The 21820-nt window shown below is 45.9% G+C and overlaps 1 protein-coding gene across 1 annotated transcript in view; it reads right to left on the bottom strand.

Moving 5' to 3' along the window:
- The window catches only part of LOC138295990 (formin-2-like), a 686093-nt gene extending 664581 nt beyond the window's left edge, over positions 1-21512 (bottom strand). The window contains exon 1 of the mRNA XM_069234685.1: positions 20044-21512. Coding sequence (XP_069090786.1) covers positions 20044-21442 — 1399 coding nt within the window. The 5' untranslated portion in view covers positions 21443-21512. The remainder of the gene's footprint in view (positions 1-20043) is intronic.
- Positions 21513-21820: the final 308 nt, after the last annotated feature.

The following is a 21820-nucleotide window of genomic DNA, read 5'->3' as shown; positions in this document are numbered from 1 at the left end:
CCTGGTCACAGTGGCAAAGAGTACTGACCCAACACCCTGCTAGATGGCAAGGCACACTGACAATATGATGCACAGACAGCAATCTCATCCAATAGTCCCACATAGTTACTGGAAGTATAGTTGTATCAGTTGGGTCCTGAAATTTACATCTTCCCCCTCCTCATCCTCATCATCACCATCACTCTCATCCCCTCTGAGGAAGCTGGTCTGGATATACAGTACCCTCCTCCTCCAAGAGGGGGATAGAATTTCTCAAAGCCACGTTGTGCATCATGCAGCAGGCCACCACTATTCTACACACCTTATCAGGCCCATAGACCAGGGAACCTCCAGAGATATGTAGACAACGAAATCTAGCCTTCAGGAGACCTATTGTGCACTCTATCACCACCCTCCTAGTACGTCCAGGGGCCTCATTGTAATTCCTCTCTGCATCTGTTCCAGGACTCCTCACTGGTGTCAGGAGCCAACACAAGTAGGGATAGCCAGAATCACCTAGAAAAAGGTGCAAAACAGGACTGTCATTGACAAGCCTCAGAGGCAGACAGCCTGGCTGTCTGCTATGTGGCAATAAGTGACAGAAATACCTCCCTATGATCCACCCTCTGTCCTCTTGTAGTTGTTCCATCTTGTGTGGCACACTACTGTTCCTCAGCACAAAGGAATCATGGACTGAACCAGGGGACATGGCCTTCACATGTGTGATGTACTGGTCTTCAGTACTCACCAATTTGATGTTCATGGAATGAAAGTTCTTCCTGTTTCTGTACACCTGTTCACTGACTCTTGGGGGGATGATAGCTATGTGGGTGCCATCGATGGCACCTATCACATGGGGTATGTTGGCAAAGGCATAGAAGTCCGACTTGATGGCAGGGAGGTCAGCACCTTTGGGAAACCTCACATAGGACTGTAGGTGTCGTACAAATGCATTCAGGAATCTTGACAGTATAATGCTAAACATTGGCTGTGAAAAACCTGCACCCATTCCCACGGTCTCTTGAAATGAGCCCGTGGCCAGGAAATGGAGTGCAGAGAGCACCTGCACTTCAGTAGGGATGGCAAGCTGATTACGATAAGCCGGTGTCAGTGCAGGATCCAGTAATGCACAAAGTTCAAAATAGTTGCACAAGTGAGTCTGTAATTGATAATGTGACGGTCCACCATGGTCCACAAATCAACAAGTGGTCTGTACACCAATGGGGCCCTTCCTTGCCACAAGGGTCTGTAGCTAGGAGGAGTTGAAAACACATGTGAAGAACACACATACATCTGCACACATTGTTTTTCATTCAGCACTGTCGACGACACTAATGCATAGTGTGTGTGACATAACAGCAACATGACCACAATGCTAGATCAGGGCTGGTAAGCTGAGGTAATGTTTATTGTCACATGCCTATGGGTGTTTAGGGAACAATAGGGCCTGCATTGTGCAGATGAGTTTTACAACTGCGTAGTTCTGGCCAAAATGTCTGCCCCCTGTAATCCTGAACTGTTGTTGTGGAAGTGACCTCATACCACTAGCGGTTGACGTAACAGCGTAAGGCAGTGTTTACCACTGTGCGCAAATTCATTTGTTAACATGGATGTCAATGGGGAATCTTAGCTTATCATGATCACTGCCGGCGGTGACGCTGGACACCACCACGGTGTGTATGCAAACTCGTCACCCCAACGTCACTTGACTCGCTGATCTCGTGCAAGCAGGTACTCCACTGAGTGTACTTCTGTGTCCTGCCTCTGGTCATGGAAATGGCATGTGTTGCAGGGGAAGGGGCCCCGGCCTTCACCCAAGAGGAATTGGAGAGGCTCGTGGATGGGGTCCTGCCCCTGTACGCCAAGCTTTACAGACGGCCAGAGGTACAGGTGAGTAGGGGGATTGGAGTGCATGGATGTGTGTGTAGTGGTTGGTGTTAGCTGCATACATGTGTGCACTTGTGACACTGGATGGTCTAGGGCTCCTGACATGCTGCGTGTGTGTGTGCTGTTAGTCAGTTTGAACTGTCCGTCCCATAGTGGACGTATAAGCCAGCTGTATATGATTGGCCAGTGTCTGACCTCTGTTTTACTTTTATGTGTGTCCATTATAGGTAAGCGCCCACCAGAAGATGGGACTTTGGCATGCCATCCCCAAGGAGGTGCGGGCCCCGGGGGTCTACAACCGTCTGAGCACCTCACTGCAGGAAGAGGTGGGAGGACCTGCGGTGCTGGGCACGAAAGATCTGCGAGGCCCAGCTGGGGAAGTCCTCCCAATGGGGAAGGGGTGCCCGTCGGGCACTGACCCCCCCCCCCCCCCTTATGCAACGCATCCTGACGGTGGTGTACCCGGACCTGGATGGGCGCTTGAAGGGTGCACAGCAGTCACAAGGGGGTGAGTACACATACCATATTTTGGACCCTTGATGGATGTGTGTGTGCATTCGTATTTATGCTGTCTAGTTGCAGGGACCATGGCTGATGTCATCTACATAATGGCCCCCGTGGGGAGTAAGGGTGTTTTGGTCAAGTCTACAATACGTCAGGTCCTTAAGTTAGTTGGGGAATGGCTGTAGAGCAGGGTTCTGGCCACTAGTCAGGGGCATAGCCATGTGTATAGCGGTAGGTGCTGCCTGTTGGAGGGTTTTCTGGGTGGGTGCATGTGTGAACCACTATTGTACCTCCATTCAGCTATTTACAATTTCTCTCCTGTTTTGTCCCCCATCCCTGTTCTCTTGTGTTGTCTGTGTACATTAGCATCATCTGGCGAGGGAGCTGAGGCACCGGTGAGTAGGGATGCAGCGGCCTACGGATCCTTGGAGGCAGAGTCGTCTGACGCCAAGGGGACCAGTGGGTTGGAGGGCGAGGGGAGTACCACAGGGGAGGCAACTACCACTGGAGGTAGTGACTCAGATACCTCGACTGATGGGAGCTCCCTGGTGGTGGTGGACCCTAGTGGGCCCACACCTACTCTGTCATCTTCCGCCACCCTCCATACCATCACCGCCCTCCCAGTTGCTTCCCCACCGAGTTGCCCGTGCCCGCTCATCCTGAAGGGTGGGAGTCTCCTTCGCCCCAGGCACCTCTTCCCCTACCCCAGTCAGCCCTGCTGCCCTCACAGAGGAGGCTATTGACCTCCTGAGAACCATCTCCATAGGGCAGACAACCATCGTCAATGCCGTCCAGGGGCTAGCATCAGAGATGCAGCAGACCAGTGCCTATCTGGATGGCATTCACTGTGCCGTGTCTGGCCTACAGAGATCTTTTCAGGCTCTGGCCTCCTCTTGGACGGCAGCCAGTGTCCCTTGTCATTCCGTCCCCCCTCCAACCACCTCTACCCCTTCCAGCACCCCACTCCCTTCACCCGTCCAAAGCACACATTCTGGCACACAGGCACACACCTCAACACACAAGAAGCACACTTCAAAACACAAGCACCACACCTCCCACCACAGGCATACACACACACCAACATCCACTTCCCCCAGTGCGTCCACCTCTTCGGCCTCCATGTCTGTCCCCTGTACATGCACACCCCCAGGCACTGCACCCTCATTCAATGTTGCTGACCCTATTCCTGCAGTCACCAAAATAGCACACATCCATTCATGCACACCAGATACCACACCTGCACTCACCACAATGACTTTAGTTGACACATGCAGCACACTCACCAGACTTGCAGACACCCAGACAACATACATTTACACTGGCAGCCTGTCTTGTCCCACTGTGTCCACCCCCCTCCTCCCAAGACACTCAAACGCACCAACACACACACCCATCACACATCCACCACACCTCAGCATACTGTCCAGTCCCCTTTACCCACATCACGCACACCTACGCCTCTTACGACCACTCCCTCTACCTCCACTTCCACAGCTTCCTCCAGGTCCACCCCAATTGCACCCAAGAAACTTTTCCTCTCCCGTGTTGACCCATTCCAAACCACTGGCCTACCCAATCTCGTCACTAAACGTGCTCACCTCCTTGCCCTGTCCACTCCTCCCACGTCACAGCCCACCCCCATCTGCTCTTCACATGCCCGTGCCCCTTCCCCAGAAAGGAAGAAGCCCCATGATGAACCAGGTCCATCTGCCATCCCCGGTCAAAGCCCACTCCCCCACCTTCCAAGGGAAAAACCAAACCCCCTTCACCTGCAAAACGAAATCCTAAGCCCCCCCCTGTCGTAAATCCCCACCCACTGCACCTGTTCCCTGAGGTGCCTGGATGCCCCAATGTTGCCCCTATGAGGTGGAGTACCGTAGCACTTGTGGGAGTCAAGTTGGGGCCATTGTGGCTCATCGGACTAATTTTCAAAAGGACTGGCCATTGGCCTTATATGCACTTCGGTTGCTCAGTGAGCATAATAATGGTTAATATGTGGCCTGTGTTGTTAGGAGGCACACTCTGGAGCCGTGGTCTCTCGTTTCATTGTTTGTGGGTGTGGGGCACATGTATGTACTTTGGACAGGTTGGATTTGCCTTGTGTGTCGGGTAAGTACCTCCTGCTGTGGGGTGTATGGCTTGTGCTGCTGTGAAGGGTTGTGGGAGCGTTGCAGGGTGGGTGGAGTGGGTGGGTAACTGCGCCCTTTCTTGCCTTGTTTCGTAGGTTGCGGAACTTACCGTTGTCATCTTCGTCTGCAGTCTTGGTCGTAGAGGTATATGGCAAAGAGCAGGGCTGGCATGATCTGCAGCTCTCTATCCAGGTCTGCTTCGGCGTGTTGTGTGAGTCTCCGGTGAGTGTTTCCTTGTAATTGGTTTGTTTCCGCCTGGCTTTGCGTGGCGGTTGTTCCTGCCCCGGAACTAACCACAGTCTAGTGCTTCATTAATTGATGGGCAGGCAGGGCCTTTCCGTCGGCCTGTGGGCGGGCTCTGCCATCGTGGTCGGCACTCCTCTGCTGGCGGTGAGTGGTTTTCATGATGCCTGTGTTTCAGTTGGTTCATTATTTGGCGGTACGGACCGCACGTCTGTTGGCGGTTGTTACCACCACTGCCGGCGGTGCGGTGTTTACCGCCGTGTTCATAATGAAGGCCTACGTTTTCTAAAGTCCCGTTTATAACATCCCTTGACAAATGCTGCCGGCCTTGCCCATGATTGCTTTATTAGCAAAAATTCCAATATGACTTGGGCGGGGGAAGGCGATCTCGGTAGTTGAAAAAGGTGTTTAAATGATTTGACTAGTAGCTTATCAAGTATGGCCACCTCTGTCCCTCTCATTATTTCTGTCCCAAATGAAGAGTCTTAAGTAATTTCGCTCTCATAACCATGGTCATCAGCTTTAGCGGCCGCCCAAGGATGGACTTTGCCAAGTTTCCAAGGGCCTGATTTAAGGCTTGTGCCTTCTGCCTAATTACTTCTTTGGGCCAGCAAATGTGCCTTCAGAGTCAGTCTTAATGCCTAGGTATGTGTATGCTACAAATTCCTAAATAAGATGTCCATTCAAATACCATTTGCGGTGTAATGTGGGTTTACAGTTGAGGGGGATTATTTTAGATTTCTCATAATTTATCTCTAAGTCATTAGCCAACACATATCCTCCTAAATTGTTCAGGAGTTTCTGTAGGCCTACTCTGGAATTACTGAGCAGCAGCATGTCATCAGTATAAAGTAGATTGGATATTTGATAACCCCCCCCCCCCCCCCGGGTTGGTGGGGGAGCTGGCTATTTATTCAGGGCTGGAGATAAATCCGCTATATACAGGTTAAAAAGGAGCGGAGCTAGAACACACCCCTGCTTCAGACCAACTGTGGTTTTGATGGGCCTGGATAAGTACGAGCCATCTCCCATTTTGATTTTTGCCCAGGTGTTAGAATAGATATTAATGGTATTCAGTAGATTCCCCGGCAACCCCCACTGTTGTAATTTTAACGATCGTTTGTCTCGGGGAACGCAATCAAATGCAGCCTTAAAATCGACAAAACAAATATAAAGGGGCGCCCCTGTGGCCTCTGCTCTATTTATTCCCAGACTTATTGCCATGAGGTTTGTTAACGTGCCCTGTTTTTTTTTCGTAAAACCTGTTTGATTAATGGGGAGCCTTCCTTTGTCCATGGCCATCGTTCTAAATGCTGCAGGATTCCTATGGAAAAGTATTTTAAGTCTGCATCCAAAAGGGCGATTAGACGATAATTGAAAGGTAAGAAAGCCTTCCCTCCCTTGTATATGGGGTGGATTATTGAGCCCTTCCAACTGTCTGGGACGGAGCCTGTTGGGAGGATGTAACTGAACATTATGGTGAAGAAAGCCGACCATCTTGGAGTAGATTGTTTAAATAGGGCCTGTGGAAGGCCATTAGGGCCAGGTTTTTTCTATTATCTTAATTATTACAAGTGAACTAAAAGTAATGGGCTCCTGAAGCTCAGGCCTATCCACAGTCATCTCCCATTGGGCGGAGTCAGTATCTGTCGAGGATGTTTCTTTAAAGTGGGATTTCAAATATCCCACCCATGCCTCCTCTGTGACATTCGCATTGTTCGCAGCTTTGGGGCCTTACTCATTGTTGTTAATCAAGCTCCAGAACCGGCTAGAGTTTGCCAATGTCGATGCATAATGTAATTTTGCCCAAAATGTTTCCTGCTTGGATCTTTTAAAAAGCCAAATATCCCTCTTTAGTAGGGTCCTTTCTTTCTGTAGTGTTCTTAGGATTAATCCATCAGTCGGATGATTCCGCAATTGTCTTAGAAGCCTATTCACCCCCGATTTCCTCTGTCGTAATTGCCCGTGGTATGAGTATGCTATTTCTGTACCCCAGATGTGCCCCCCCTAAAAGTGTCCCTCCCTGTAGACTGCTTAATAAGGCTTATAGCGAAGGGTTCCCATATAGCAACTGCCTTTGATGGATCATTGGTCACGGCTTCCAATTTCCCAACTGCTTCCTCTGCTTGAGCTGGGACCGAATGTGAGCTCCATCTTAGACGTTTTAGATTTTCAGAACGAGGCTCCCCATTGAGGAGGTTTGTTTCTTCCTGGATAGGCACTTGGGTCTGGACTTTAATTATTTGCGGGTTATGATCACTTTCTGGGTGATCTTGAATTGTGAATTCCCTCACAAATTTAAATAGGGGGGAATTTACCAAGGTATAATCTAGGTTTAAAACCACCTTTTTAGTAGCTCTTGTCCAGACCATGGGTGAGTCTGACGACAACCGCCTGTTTAATGTAAAGAAACCTGCTAGCTCACAGCTCTTTATTAGCTTATCGCCGATTTTATCTTTCTTTCTTCGGTGTGGTAGGTTTTGAATGGGCGGTGGAACCGCTAGTTGTACATGATCCTCGTTTGGGATGTGGAATAGATTGATATTGAAATCTGAGACCAGGTAGTAGGCAGAATTGTAGGCATTTTTTTATGCAGAGTAGATGTTTTAGCAGTTTGATAGCTTCCATCTTTTTCTTTTTGGGATTAATGTAGACGTTGATCAGGACCAGAAGATGATTATTTTTTGCCCAGCTGTACAAGCGAACCCACTAGAAGGGTTGATCTCCCATCTGACCTCCGGACGGTTTCGCCCCAAGCTTGGAATTGATATAGATTGACAAACCTCCTTTTGCCCTTCCACACGTGTTGTGTTTCTCTGCAGGCTCATTAAATACCTCATAACCGATTAGAGGAAAGTTCTTAAGTGCCCATGTCTCCTGCAGCATTACGATATTGAAGGTGCCCAGGAATCTGATAACTTCTGCATCTTGCAGCTTTGACTGAAGGCCCACTATATTCTATGAACAGATACTTAATGATCCTTTTGTCAGGGGAGAATTTTGGACTAATATTCAGGCTTTTGGGGGTAATTTGGGGGGCTAGCGCTGTTGGAAGCCAAGACCATTTGCCTTGGGAGTGGCCTTCTCTTGAGGGATGTCTGATGTTATCCTTCTTCTTCCCTTACTTCTATTATTAATTCTGGTTGGGCTGGCGCTCCTTGTAATATCTGGTCTTGGCTAGATTCTCCAACATGGGCTTCCCATTTACTACTCGTAGGATTACTCCTCGTAGAATGGACCAGGTCATTACCTCTTTCTTCTTTGGATAACTTGCCTGCAGCAGCGGGTGCGGGTATCTTTCCCCTAATTGGGGGCATACCTCAATTCCTCAATCTTTCAGGATACTTCTCTTTTCCATGACTTGAATTGGTAGCCCTGGTGATGCAAATATCACGATAGCTGGATCAGTTTGCTGGCTACCCTGTGCTTCGATACATTTTATGGCGGTAATGTTGTCAGAAGTCACTGGTGTCAGGGAAAGCCTCTCCAGGGCTGCATTTTTTGGACTAATTGCAAGAAAATAATAGTATTCAGATCTAGAACTCCTTAACAGAGTCTAACACCCCTCTCTCCCAGTGCCCCACGAGGAGTTGCCCTCGTCACGGAGTTGGTTAATTGGACTAGCCTGACCGGAGAAGGCAGGGTGCTGGTTGTCAGGGTTTCCCACGCCGGGGAATATAAAGCTGAGCCCTGCCCACTTGTGGTGGGCAAAGACCGTACTGGTGTAGGGAGGCAATCTTTGAAATCTTTGGTGGCTGAAGTCCTTATCCATGGAGCTGGCCCTTCTAGTTCTACACTCCAGGATACTAATAATGGGAGAGAGTGGTGGAGGTGGAGGATGACTTCCTTCGTTCTCTAGGTCCTTTCTCTAATCGGGAGCCTGATTCTGAACTGAAATTGATGAAGGGGGGGGGGCATGGTAATCAGAAGTCCTGCTTATTGCCCCAAAGTAATCGGATATTTTACGAGGCTTGGCTAGAGCTGGGCAGAGGATCGAGTATTTGTCCTCCTTGCCCGCGTGGGCCATCTCCCCAACCTGAAGGATATTGGTCACTTTGACTGGCTAAGCTTTTACAAAGTCCTGCATTAACAGGGGCTCAAGAGGTGGGGGAGAAGGGCTCTGGGGACTCAAAGCTGTGAGTGAGGTCCCTTGGCGGTCTTGTAAGCTGGACTCTGATGTCCGGTCCTGGTGGTCTTTTTGATAGAATTTCGGCGGACAGTGCTTCCTCCTTCCTCTTGCTTGTAAATGTGGTCCTGCCTCGTTTTTTGCCTGATCTCCTCTCTGCTTATCAACAATATAGGCAGTATTGTGTAGCCAAGTTGCTGAATGGCTAGGTGGCTTGAATGAGTGGCTAAGGTGCCTTGCTGAACTAAGCTTAGATTGTAGTTTAATCTCTTGCTTGCTTGCCTTTTGTTGAGCTGCGATCAGCCAAAGCGAGGAATGTAGGTATGTGAGCAGGGGTGAGTAGGGGGCGAGCGGGTCTCTCCGAGCCAACCCCGCAAGCCGCACCCAACCTTGCCGGGCCACTTCCGCAGGGGGACAGGGCACACACTCAGCAATGGGCCTCTAAGCCCATTGAGCTCGCCACGCACTCACAGCTCCTTAACTTGTGCTCCTTGGCCACTGTGAATCCAACTTCAGTCAGGGAGTTCTGCCAGGGGACTCAGGCTGTTATCCATTGTCCGCACTGATGTCCACTCTGATGTCTCCCCGCCTTACACCTTCCTCCTTCCTGAGACTTCAAAGGCTCCTTCCTGGGGCTACTTGCCAGGCCACTGCTAACTTCCCTTAACCGCTGGACTACCTCCAGCTGGAGGCCGCTGGATCTCTTGATCAATTGCACGACTGGTGAGGCAAGGGTAGACTGATGGTGACCAGGGAGGCCACTGCACGCTCAGCCACTCCCCTGCACGGGAGGGATGGCCGGGATTGGCACCAGCTAGGGCACAGCACACAAGCAGGCAGCAGGCAGGCAGGCCAAGCACACCAGGAGCAGACTGGCGGATGGGCTGGCAGGCTGGAGGTGGGCGGGCTAGCGGGTGGACCTGGATCAACGCAGTAGGTTGCAAGCTGAACCGTCGGACTGTGGCCCCCACAGCCTGCAGCGTCACACTCGCTCCCGCACCCACTCCCGTGCCGTAACCGGGCTCTCCGGCAGCCAAGCACTGCGACCGCCAGCACTGCCCGGGTTGAGTGGATGGGGCAAACTGACGCCGTTCAGCGTTCAATTCTCCCACAGGACCACTAGTCTGTGGCAGAAACTAAAACTGTCATACATGGTTTGGACTGAGCTTCAGAGTGTCATCTGATGAAAAATATTTCAAAATGTGATACGTGGGATTATTAAGCCTGTTCAACATGCCTTCAAATACAGAGTTGGCATACTGGTGTTCGGTGCAACGGAAAAAGAACATGATAAAGCTCTCAAACAAGTATTTCAGTTACTTAGTGATGCAGGTTTCACATTAAATGCTGAAAAATCTGAACTTCATAAAACAAAACTAACTTTTTTGGGGCACGATGACTCCTGATCTTGATAAAGTGCAAGCATTACCTGCGACTAGTGCTCATATTCGAATCATTTCAGTAAGGCTGCTTTTAGCTCATCTACCAGCCTCCTGAGGGAATTGCCATCTACACCAGGGACTAACTCTTGACACTGTTCCATGTATGGGGTTGGGGCTAATCCCTTAGATCAGGCCCGGCAGAAGGATACACCCACTATGCTCTGAGTGTAGACATAGGGTTAGATAGGAACCTTTAGAACCACATACATCATGGTTGGATTGTTTCTCTTTACCATGTCCATAATGCTGATTACTTTGCTTTGTTTCATTTGCCTAATTATCGCTGCTCACTCTCTGTATGCCAGATTGCGACTGTTTCAATAAATGTATTGAAAACATCTTGCATCCTTTGTGTTTCACCTTGGCATGCATGAGAAACAGTACAAAGGGGGTAAGATGTGTTTCCATGGCATGCCTGTGGAGTCAGAGTGTCATGTTCAGGTTGCCATAATCACTATTCACCCCAATGGGTTTGGGGCGTGGGTGAGGCACTGAACTAGCCGGGAATTAGGCCGACAGTTACTAATGGTGTGGATGGACTTAGTCTCCCACACTGTGCCTTTCTGCCATCCTAAACATACAGTCCTATCACCAAAGCACAACACGGAGCCACCAACATATCAAGGTATGGCAATTATTTAACAGGTCTTCTGAGTAGTTTTCCCTCGCATGTCTAAGGTGCCCTTTTCACCTTTATACAGAGACACCCGTAGTGTTAGGGAATTATCCTCCTCAGCGGTATAGGTAGCACCTATACTTAGCTGTAGGTTGTTCAAGCTTGAACCTTTAAAAAGATCTCACTAAATCTTTTCCTTCTCTGAAATCATTTTTTTTTTTTTTAAATGGTTACTCCAGTAATTATTCCAGTAAAAAAGTAGACATGCAGACACACAACAATTACTTCTAATTGGGCTACCCAGCTACCCAAAGAGGGGGGGGTGGGGGGGGGGGGGTAGAGACAGTACATTTGTGGTTGAGGCACATGATGTGTACAAAACTGCAACATTTTATTCATGAGTCATTTTTCCTGCAGTCGATGCCAAGTCAAACATTTCACACATACACACTGGCAAGTCTACCAGTACAATATAGAGCATACATTTATTTAGAAATGCCTCTGACATTTCAAACATCAAAACTGGTTCCAAGGCGTCCTACCACAAGTTGTTAAAAACGTTAGATTGGGTCACCTTAGTAATGACGGGGCCATATGGCCATTTCTAGCAGCCTCCACACCCTATCCAAATATACAAAATTGATCAGAGGCTGATCTGTGCACATTATACAATAATCTAGTTAGATTATATAAACGCTTAACACAATTAGTAATGTGAGCATTGAATACTGCCCCAGCAAAGGCTGCTCTGGCTCTTCAAAAACAATTGGCTTCACCTGTGATTAACCCAGTTACTCTTCATGCAATTATGGGCAAAGTATCCACCAAATAGGAGAAATTTCCATGGTGAATTGCTCACAAAACTAATCAGTTGGAAGCAGTGTTTCCCTACACAGGACCCCAAAATAAACAGGTTTCTCACAATGTGCTTGCCAGTTGGGCATGGTACCCTCAATTGATGATTGTGCTACTTGGGGCAGTCTTTTCTGCAATATATACCAGAACACATGGCACACCATCAAATTCAAAACAAATTACGGGGCTCACCCTGCCCTGGACTTGGCGATGAAATGAATTGTCAATTTTGCTACAATATCTTCAATTATTTTTGGAAATATAAAAGGGGAAGCAGCAGCATTGGTGGTATGCCAACGACTTGTGCAAGTTCCTATAACAGACCAGGAGTGAGAGTTACCAAAAATAACTGCAGAGACGTACGTTTTTTAGTCCGCAGTAATTTGGGGGCCAGACTAAATAAACTACACATAAAAGGTAATCCTGGAAGGCATAAATGGCAAGCAGGCACAGAAGTCGTCAAAAAAATGCTGGGACAAACAGAAATCAAATAAAGAAAGTAAAATCATGGGGAGACTCTCCAGACTCCAAGAGCGCTGAAAAATGTTAAAATCTCTGTAACCATGATAGTTTGAAACAACCTGACAGTGATCAGTATACCAATACACGTCCTTCTCGTTCCTTTATGGACTAATCTGACAAACAGTTCAAGAGTGCTGGGCAGTCAAAATGCAGAGGAGTACATGAGACCAAAGAAAGACTCACAAAGCTCGTCTGAGGGAGCCATAAAGAAGGAAGAGAAACTTCAACAAAAACCCCAATTCAAAAAGAAGGTTGGGGCAATTTTGGCAAAGTATGCCCAACACATTGACAACGTTACTGCGGAACATAAAGTGGGCAATGACTCTGCTGGACAGCGCAGCAGAGGTCACGATAGTTCGGCAGAATCTTCAAAAGTCTCTGGATGTGAAAGCAACTAACAACTACACATAAGTTGAAATCCCAACACAGGATAGTCGCCCTTCCAGATCAAGAAAATAAACTAAACATACAAATTGAAGGGGCCATAATGTTTACAATTAAAGTAATTTTCAGGGAAAGATTAATACTTAGCTATAGCATACTCTTGGTTGAAAATGATTGGCCACCAGAGTTTGTTAAAATACTGCCACAAGGGGAAGATGCGATTCTACAGTCTCTCAGTCCTCGTTCCAGAGCAGGTAAAGCAAGAGTATGCTGCAGATTGGGCTCTTGCACAAGCCACAGCGCTGTACTCCAACCATGTGGGCTGGGATAGGGACTCTCCTTAATACGCAATACCCATAAGGTCCAGCCCACAAATGTAACCACAATACCCCATAAAACATGAAGCGAAAGCCCCAGTGAGGGAGATTCTCACAGCTCGAATACCAGGGAGCAATTTAACCTTGTGCATCTCCTATAAACAATCCCTTGTTTCCAGTAGCTAAGCGGTATTATTCATATAGAAACGTTTTAGATTATAGACAGTCAAACACACATTTACAATTCAAAACACACAGTACAGCACTAATAAACATCAATGTCTGCAAAAAATAAAAAATACCCTTGGATATCGCTAATGTTTTTCTGCCAAAATATAGCGCCTGTAAGCAGGAATCTAACTGCTTTTCCGTGCTCGGCTCTAAGTGCTGAGATTTTTCAGACTTCCCCAAGGCTAAAAAACCAGCCAAGGGCTGTTCTCTTCCCAGGTAGCATCAATACTACATGATACTGATCCAGAAGCATTGCACATTTGGCTAGGGTAAATCACATTGTATTGGGATTTGCTGAACATGGTTATAAATTAAAGAAAACAAAAATAGCTTTTCTGTGTGCTATTTTTGGGATATGAGCTTTCAACTGAGGGAAAAAGTCGGGTCCCACACTTCCTAGAGAAGTGTGCATAACTGCAACCACCAGATACCATCAAGAAAGTGCAATCTTTGTAGGATTCTTTAAATTTGGCAGAACATGCATACATGCCTTATTTTCAAACAAACATTGGACACCAGAACCCACACAAATAGTGAGATCACTAGAGACTGACATGCTTGAAGCAAAACATTTACACACATGTGAAAATGGAACAAATTTGGTCACCCAAATAATTCTGGGTGCTTTTGGCTTTACCTACGTCACATTTAATGAGGGTGACAGTGCACATTGCATACAACTTGCATTTATACTTTAATGCTGAAATGCATTTTGCATCCACAGAAAAAATACTGACTGCAGTTCAGATGACTGTCATTAAGGAAGACCACTGGCTGTGGGAAAACGCATCATTGTTGTAACCCTGTTTCAGCCTTAGAGGCTGTTACAAAGGCTGCGTTACAAATGCAAAAGCCTTACATCCAGAATGAATACAATGGGTGTTGGACCTGGCGCCCTTAACGTGGTTTCCCCTGTCTTTTTGGCTCTGCTTCCTGTGTTTGTGACTTTGTGCTGGACTTCATTTTTGCTGGTTTTTGATACTCTGGGCACTTTAGTACTGCCAACCAGTGCTAAAGTGCAAGTGCTTCCTGTATAAACTGTGACTATGATTAGTTATCCCTTATTTACATATTTGTTCTACTATTAAGTCCCTAGTAAAGTGCACTAGAAGGGCCCAGGTCCTGTAAATCAAATGCTACTAGTGGGCCTGCAGCACTGATTGTGCCATTCACATGAGTAACCCTTTAAACATGTCTCAGACCTGTCACTGCAGTGCCTGTGTGTGCAGTCTTGCACTGCCAATTCGACCTGGCAAGTGGATACACTTGCCAGGCCCAAACCTTCCCTTTTACTACATGTAAGTCAGCCCTAAAGTTGGCCCTTGGTAGCCCCACGGGCAGGGTGCAGTGTATTTAAAAGGTAGGACACGTACTGGTGTATTTTACATGTCCTAACAGTGGAATACTGCCAAATTCACATTTCACTATTGGAAGGCCAATATCTCCCACAGGGTAGCATGGGGTGCCTTTAAATATCTTTTAAATGTGGTTTGAGAGTAGATCGAGATATGGAGTTCGGGGTCTCTGAGCTCCCAATTTAAAAATACATCTTTGGGTAGAGTTGTTTTTTAGATTGTTTGTTTGAAAATGCCACTTTTATGACGTGGTCATTTTATTACTTAACTATTCTGTGCCTCTTCCCTGCCTGTGGAATCTGCGTCTGGGTCAGACTGACAGTTGGGCTGATTGTGAATTCCCTCTAGATAGTGACACAAAAGGAGCTGAGGAGTGTCCTGCATATCCTGATTAGTCTTCTGGGCTTGAGTGGGGAGGGAAGAGCTGACACCTGCACCTGAAATTCAAGGCACCCGAACTGTCATTGTGCTATCAATGGCTGGTTATAAAGAAAATTGTTTTGTCTTCATTAAGTAAAATTGGATGACATGGCCAATCATACACAGTAGGCCTGGAGGATTCCTGGGTAGTTCCCTATCCCCCATCACTACCATACAGGAGACACATCTTCAAGCATTAAAACACTAATTATTTTTCCTAGGCAGGGGATGCAGATAATGAACTTTTGTTGATTCCAATTACTGCCACAAGCGCTAGAAACACATCTGACCTACGTTAGCAGTCTTTAACTAATTCTCAAAACACATTTTTTTATGATGAGCCACCTTTAAATGCGTCTACCAGTTATTTCACCTGCAGGGGCTCCTATCTTGACACAGGCTGCTTCAGGGTATTTTGTCCACATTGATGTGTCCTCTTCAGATTCAACCACCACTTCTCTTCATGGTATACGTACGCTTTTTAATGGGCTTAAAACACACCTATTTGACTTGTCCCTGGTCCTATTTGTGGATTATACTTTCCCTGCTGGCTCTCTTTCTGTGGATTGGATTTGTGATTGTTTTCTTCTTGCTTATAAATGCGCATTATCTTCCTGAATGCTCTGCTGTTGAACTGGCAGATGAGGTACTGAAGCATCTTTTGCCTTTCTACAAAGTACATAGAGACTTCTGCTGTTCCAGTTCCCGATGGGATTTGCTTGGAATAAGGTTCCATATGATATATTTTGCCCTACTGAAACTAATAAAACTCTGTATGGTTTTTAAATTTCTATGGTCTACATAATTATGCCTGGGGTTGTGTCTGATTGGGATATAAAAACTTTCTTCAACACTCTGAGCTTTAATAGTATACTGTTTTTAAAGGGAAGACATGTATATGAACTCCACAAGTTATGAAGAAATATATTATCACCACTATCTTCACCATCATCAACACAGAGCTTGTACTCCACTTACAATTTTCAAATACACGTAATGGGAACACTGTCCAACTCTACTAGTGGGGAGTTCTAAAACATATTCAGACAAAGTTGTACACTTTTCTGGGCATAATGTTACTGGTCCAGTGTCTTATTTCAAATTACCTTCCACTAAAGCAAGCAAACACATGCTGACCGCTACTAACTTAACTTATTTGGATTCATTTGTTTCCCAACTTGCCATTAAAGGTTATGAATATTGGACAAACACAATAGATTTGAAATCAGTTTGGGGAAACAAAAGATTGGCAAGTAAGGGAATGGGTGCCTTATCTAAAGCATGTCTGATTTTTTTGAATGGCACTGTTCAGACCACTTCCCTAGGTCTAGCAAAAGTTAAAGAACTGACATGCGCAGCATCCCTTCAGTTGCAAAATTTAACAACTGGCAAAATATGGTAAATTATACAGATGATCAGCTCAGTGGTATGGTCAGAACGGTACATTTAATTCAACACTTTCAGGTCCCAATGGGTGGTTATTGTGGCCAGTGGACACAAATTGTTGTCCTGCACATTTTATTAACTCTCCACAGGATTTGAAAGCAAGCAGACCACACCCTGGTTATATTGAAACAACATTCAGGGATTGACACTACATACAGTCTATTGAAGTTATGTCAGCAATGGCTGCAACATTCCACCATGAGCACGCATCTGTGATTACATGGATCTGCAAGATTTCTCATTAGGTCCTAGGTCACCATGCTCAAAAAGATTTTTGTAAGCAATATATTATGAAATATGGAAGCTTTCTCAAATGGAAGCTGCTGCTCATTTAAGGCATAAAGACCAGGCAATTTTAGAGAAAGCATTAGCTGTTGTTGATAATGGGATGAATACATTGCCCAGTCTTATTTACCCACTAAATTACATTGCCATCTGCAATTGATATTATACAAAATGACATGTCATTTTTACAACATGGACAGAATCAGCATGGAGACAACATGCAGCTGAGTTGGACATTACAGGTTCTAAAATAGAACCGTGTGCCTTGGCAGCACGTGAACTTAACTGTTATTTTTGCCCTTTAACAGGCACACAACAAAGCTAAGAATGATGCATCATATACAATGCTAAATACTGAAAAATTAGAAAACTTGCCTTTCACAGTGGCTGAGACACCATCAGCTGTGTGGTTAGCACATAGAGTTATTTCCCTGCCTACCTCTACGTTCCAATTCACATTGTGTTTGAAACCTTTTCCTGTGTGCATGTTTGAAGGTTTAGGAGAGAGTTTTATTCATGAGGTGTTGGAACTGCCTTTCAATTACAAATGTATGAGCAGGGAAAAAGAAGTCTCTCAGTGGTAGTGATTGCGAAACTTCAGTAAGCCACTCAAGGATTGGTAAACAGGTAACACTGCACAGCGCTTGTAACGTGTCTGTGGCTAAATAAGCTTGTTACTTGAAGGGGATTCCCAGTCCATTGATGCATTCAGTTACTTTCAAATGGAAGTTACTTAATGTTGAGTGATCAAGGCTGCTGATCAATGAGAAACATGTCCCATATGTGATTTCCGTTTCTCAATAGTGACTTGTTGTTGACATGCATTAGATTAGGGTAGCATGTTTGTGGCCTTCTAGTCCTGCCATTAATGTTAACTTTGACAAGCTGAGCTGACTAACACCATTATTGTTTCAGAAACACATGGAGCGTACACCTGCCAGTGAAACATTCGAATTGCAAGTGGCGAGGTAATCTGTCGAGATTTAGTCCCTTTTAAATACCAACTTTCCTAGGCACTTTGCCGAACTAGTGAGTCACATTTGTATTGCTTCCAACACCAAAGGTGTTGTGCACTTTTTTTTCTTTTTTTTTTTTAAACGATTGGGTCTGGTTTTGTTAGCACTTTCCAAACTGTTTTTGGAGTGGTACCATCATTTATACACACTGTCTATTAGTGTTCTTGAGGGCATACCGCTTGCATTGGCAATAGATATTTTGCTATTGTTATTTTTGCTCTGCAATCAATGTCCCATCTCAAAAGTGACTACTGGTGGAACTACCAAACGTCCAGCTGGGTCATGAACACACGACCCAGCACTTTCAAGTGTCTTTGCTGAAAGAACTAAACAACAACTGGTCTTTGTCCTTTCAATCAGTATGATTCTACTGTGCACAACCTGTGTTCCACTGCTGTGGTGCCCTTTCCAACGTGCACTGGATGTGTGTCTTACACAGCAATTTGCACTGTTTACAGACATGGATCTTGTGATGTTCCTGCTGAGCTTTCATTCCTGGAGTTCTATGAATTTGCAGTTACTCCGCAATGCCTTTTCTGAGTCATCCTACATGGAAATAGATGCTACAACTCCCCGCATGTTTTAATCTGGCTCAACAACTTCAGACACTGCATAGGATGATACTTTCTCAGTGAAGGCTGAGGCTCTGGATCATGTCTGTTCCTCTGATTTGCTCACAAAGGCTTTGATGGTTCGGTTGTCTGCAGGATCCTCCTTGGACTCCCTTCCAATTGGTGTTTTGAATGATATCATGGCTGCCTCCGATGACAAATTTGGTCTTTATTTTTATACACATTTACTATTTTTAACTGGCTCTTTTTAATTGCTTGTTATGCTTGCTGGTGTAAGCATTTTATTCCTGTTGGGAATTTAGATGTTTTATTCTTTTATTTAGCATTTAGTAGGGTTCTTAGAATCTGTGCTTTATAACTGTCAAAGAGAAGGGTGTTGTGAGGACCTCTATGTCCTGGGTTGGCCACCGACATAACTACACACAAAAATTGGCCAATTTAAAAAGCACTTCTACTTGTTTTAATAAAGCCAAATCTCTAGTTGGATGTTTGTGGTGCACTCATGTAAGCTGTTGTTCCCCCAAGCAAAGATTGAAGTCTGGAACTCCTTCTGCACCACATTTGCGAAACCTATATGGAATTCTCTACTGCCATTAGGAAATATGAACATACAAATAGCACCACAAATCTGTCGCTACCTGGGCATTCAGGTATGCAGTGAGGCTCAGGAATTAATGGAGGGCAATCTCATGAGAATGATCACCTCACTTAAAGTCCAAGTGGGTTTCTGGATCACACTGCCTCTTTCAGTGGCGGGGCATCTAGCTCTGGCAAAAATGATTCTATTGCTTCATTTGTTATACCATTTTGTGAACCTGCCAATCTAAGTGCCGGCGCAGGTATTTAAGATACTAAACACAATGCTGATAGAATTAGCCTGGGGTGGTGGTCGAGGCAGGTAAGTTCCCTCGGTTCAGTGGCTTGAGGAGGTGTCACACTGGGGTCTGGCCGAAAGCTGGGTCCTAAATCAGGAGGAGTATAGAGGTTTGCGTAAAAGACTTATCGATGGAATGGGACACATTATTATAAGCATTCAAAACACAAGAAGACAACCACGGGTGAACACTGAACACAGACTTATTGAGCACTGCCCAAAGTGAGGATCCCACGGCACCAAGGTGAGGATCCTTACCCCCCCACCCCCACCTCACACCATTTCTGATTTGGCTCCAATGTATTCAGTAGCACATGTTTAGGCAGTGACTATGGCAGATTGCACAATAATATTAAAGATGCTACAAGCTCTTCCACCCCAGTTGATGCATTGATTCATAACTATCAATAAACATTGCCCTATACTTATAGATCAACCAATAGGTGACAAAGTCTAGTTAAAGGGGTGGTGGGCAGGGAAGGGATTTGGTTGGATTTCATGCAACTCATATGCACAATATAATTCATATTGATCATCTCAATGAGACAGAATTACAATACATTGTCTGAAGCACAATGCTTGTACAACAGAATGCCACTGCATCTTTTTTTAAAGATATATGCATAAAGTCAAGAGTCGCCTTAACTGTGATGTAAATGTGTCTTATTATTAAAATGCAATAAAGTTTGTGCTAAAAAAAAAAGAAAAATCTTTCTGCACCTCTTTGTTGCGCTCTGATGCAAAGACTAGGATTTTATCGCAAAAATGTTTTGCAGTGCAGGACAAATCTTAGAACTTTGTAAAGAATCCCACCCCTTCCATTTGAACTCTTAAACTTACCAGTAAGTATGTTTGGCAAGACAGAGGGCACCATTGGGAAATGCTTCTTCTTTGTCCCAACACCAGCGTACTCCAGCAGATCCAATGACATTTTCTGACGCTTGTGATCAGCAGGCTTCTCCACCGGCAAGTCCATCAAACTACACTTGTGCAGCCCACAAATGTTGCTGACTAATTTGTCCTTCTTTCGCTTGTCTGCCCTGAATTTGTCCTGGATGATAGGGTCCGGCAACAGGCCTGACACCTCTTCCTGAGGGCACTGGAAGTTGGAGCAATGCAGAGGGGAGTTGCTGGATAGATAAGTGGGGGAGCTGAGCTGGCGGGTGGTGGTTTTGATGTAGCAAGGGTTGATTGTTGGGTAAGATTTTACGGAACTAGGAGAGGGGTAGTTGAAGACTTGAGAGTTGCGGAACATCTCAGTCTGGCTTTGAGTTCGGGTTTCTTGATTCATGCAGTCATTCAGCTGAGGGGGGCTCTCTATGGGGCTACTTGGGTGTTCTGGACCCAGGGAACTATTGGTATGGGCAATATTGCCTACCAAATCAGACACCATGCAAGCCTCCTGCTGCAGTTTGGGGCTAGGCTGCAAGGGGGTGACATTTTCACTGGAGTAATGTACTGGAGTAGGCTGATTTTGTGTGGGAGTCCTCTTGCCTGGTTCTTGCAGCATTCCACACAATATGCCCCGTAGAGGGTTTTCATCAACCTTTAGGGACAAGGTGTCCTTCAATATACTGCTTTTGTCCTGTGCAAATATTTCAAGGACAGTGTCTGGACTAATACCATCATTGTCGCATAAACTCATTGTGCCTTTCTCCTGTGTGCTTTCTGCTCTTGCATTAGTGAGAGGTTCCTGCAGCTCACAAATATATTCTGGCATTGCATCACTCTTCGTCTTATCTTGGTTTTCCACTACTCGTAGAGAGTGTAATCCTGGCATCATCGAGCTAAAGTCCAATCTACTTCCCTGATCCATGGAGACCTGTAACTTGGCTTTATTTTCAAGTGATGCCACAGATGAAGGAAGAGATGCCTGCCCAGTCACTTGGCCCTGCTGTACTGGAGTGGATTCTGAGGCTACCCCCGTACTATGCTCACTGACACCCTGAGGAACATGTTCATTGCAGCACTCCTCACTTCTCACAGTTCGTTCCACTTTGGGATCTTTGGACACACTCAGCAACTGCTTCTGAAAAGTCTGAGGGAAAACCAGGCGGTGCATGAAAGGGTTGCCGTCACAAGTTTCTATTCGGATGCGAAGGTACAACTTTTCCACACTGTGCACCGCATACATGGTGCTCTTGGAGAAAGCGGAGCTTTGTGTAGGCTGCAGAACCAGGGTCTGGCAAGAAATGCCTGAAAAAAGGAAAAGAAAGATATGTTCTAAGAAGACTGTCATAGAATGATAACTTACAGAACAGGAAGTGCTTAAGTAGGCATATATTATCTAACTCTAAGGCAAACACACTTTGTGGGGCTGCAAAGTGCGTGATCTGTGAAGTAATGTAAAACAGCACTGGAGCAAGTACTTAATAGAACCATTGTACACCTTGTCCCCTCAAGCCCCAAATCTCAGATTCCCTCATGCCACAAGATAAATCTGTCCCTCAGAGGGAACACCTGAATGCCACCAAATCAGAGGCTTGCTGTAAATTAAGCTTTCCCTTGGCGCACACTGAGCCACTATTGACACGTCTGTTGAAAGGCTAAATGCTCCAGTGCCTCTTACACACATCCATGCTCCTGAAGTAGACACACGTATGCTCTCAGACAAATA

Source organism: Pleurodeles waltl, chromosome 5 (genome assembly GCF_031143425.1).
Source record: "Pleurodeles waltl isolate 20211129_DDA chromosome 5, aPleWal1.hap1.20221129, whole genome shotgun sequence".
Taxonomy (NCBI): domain Eukaryota; kingdom Metazoa; phylum Chordata; class Amphibia; order Caudata; family Salamandridae; genus Pleurodeles; species Pleurodeles waltl.
This window is presented reverse-complemented; position numbering and strand designations above follow the sequence as displayed.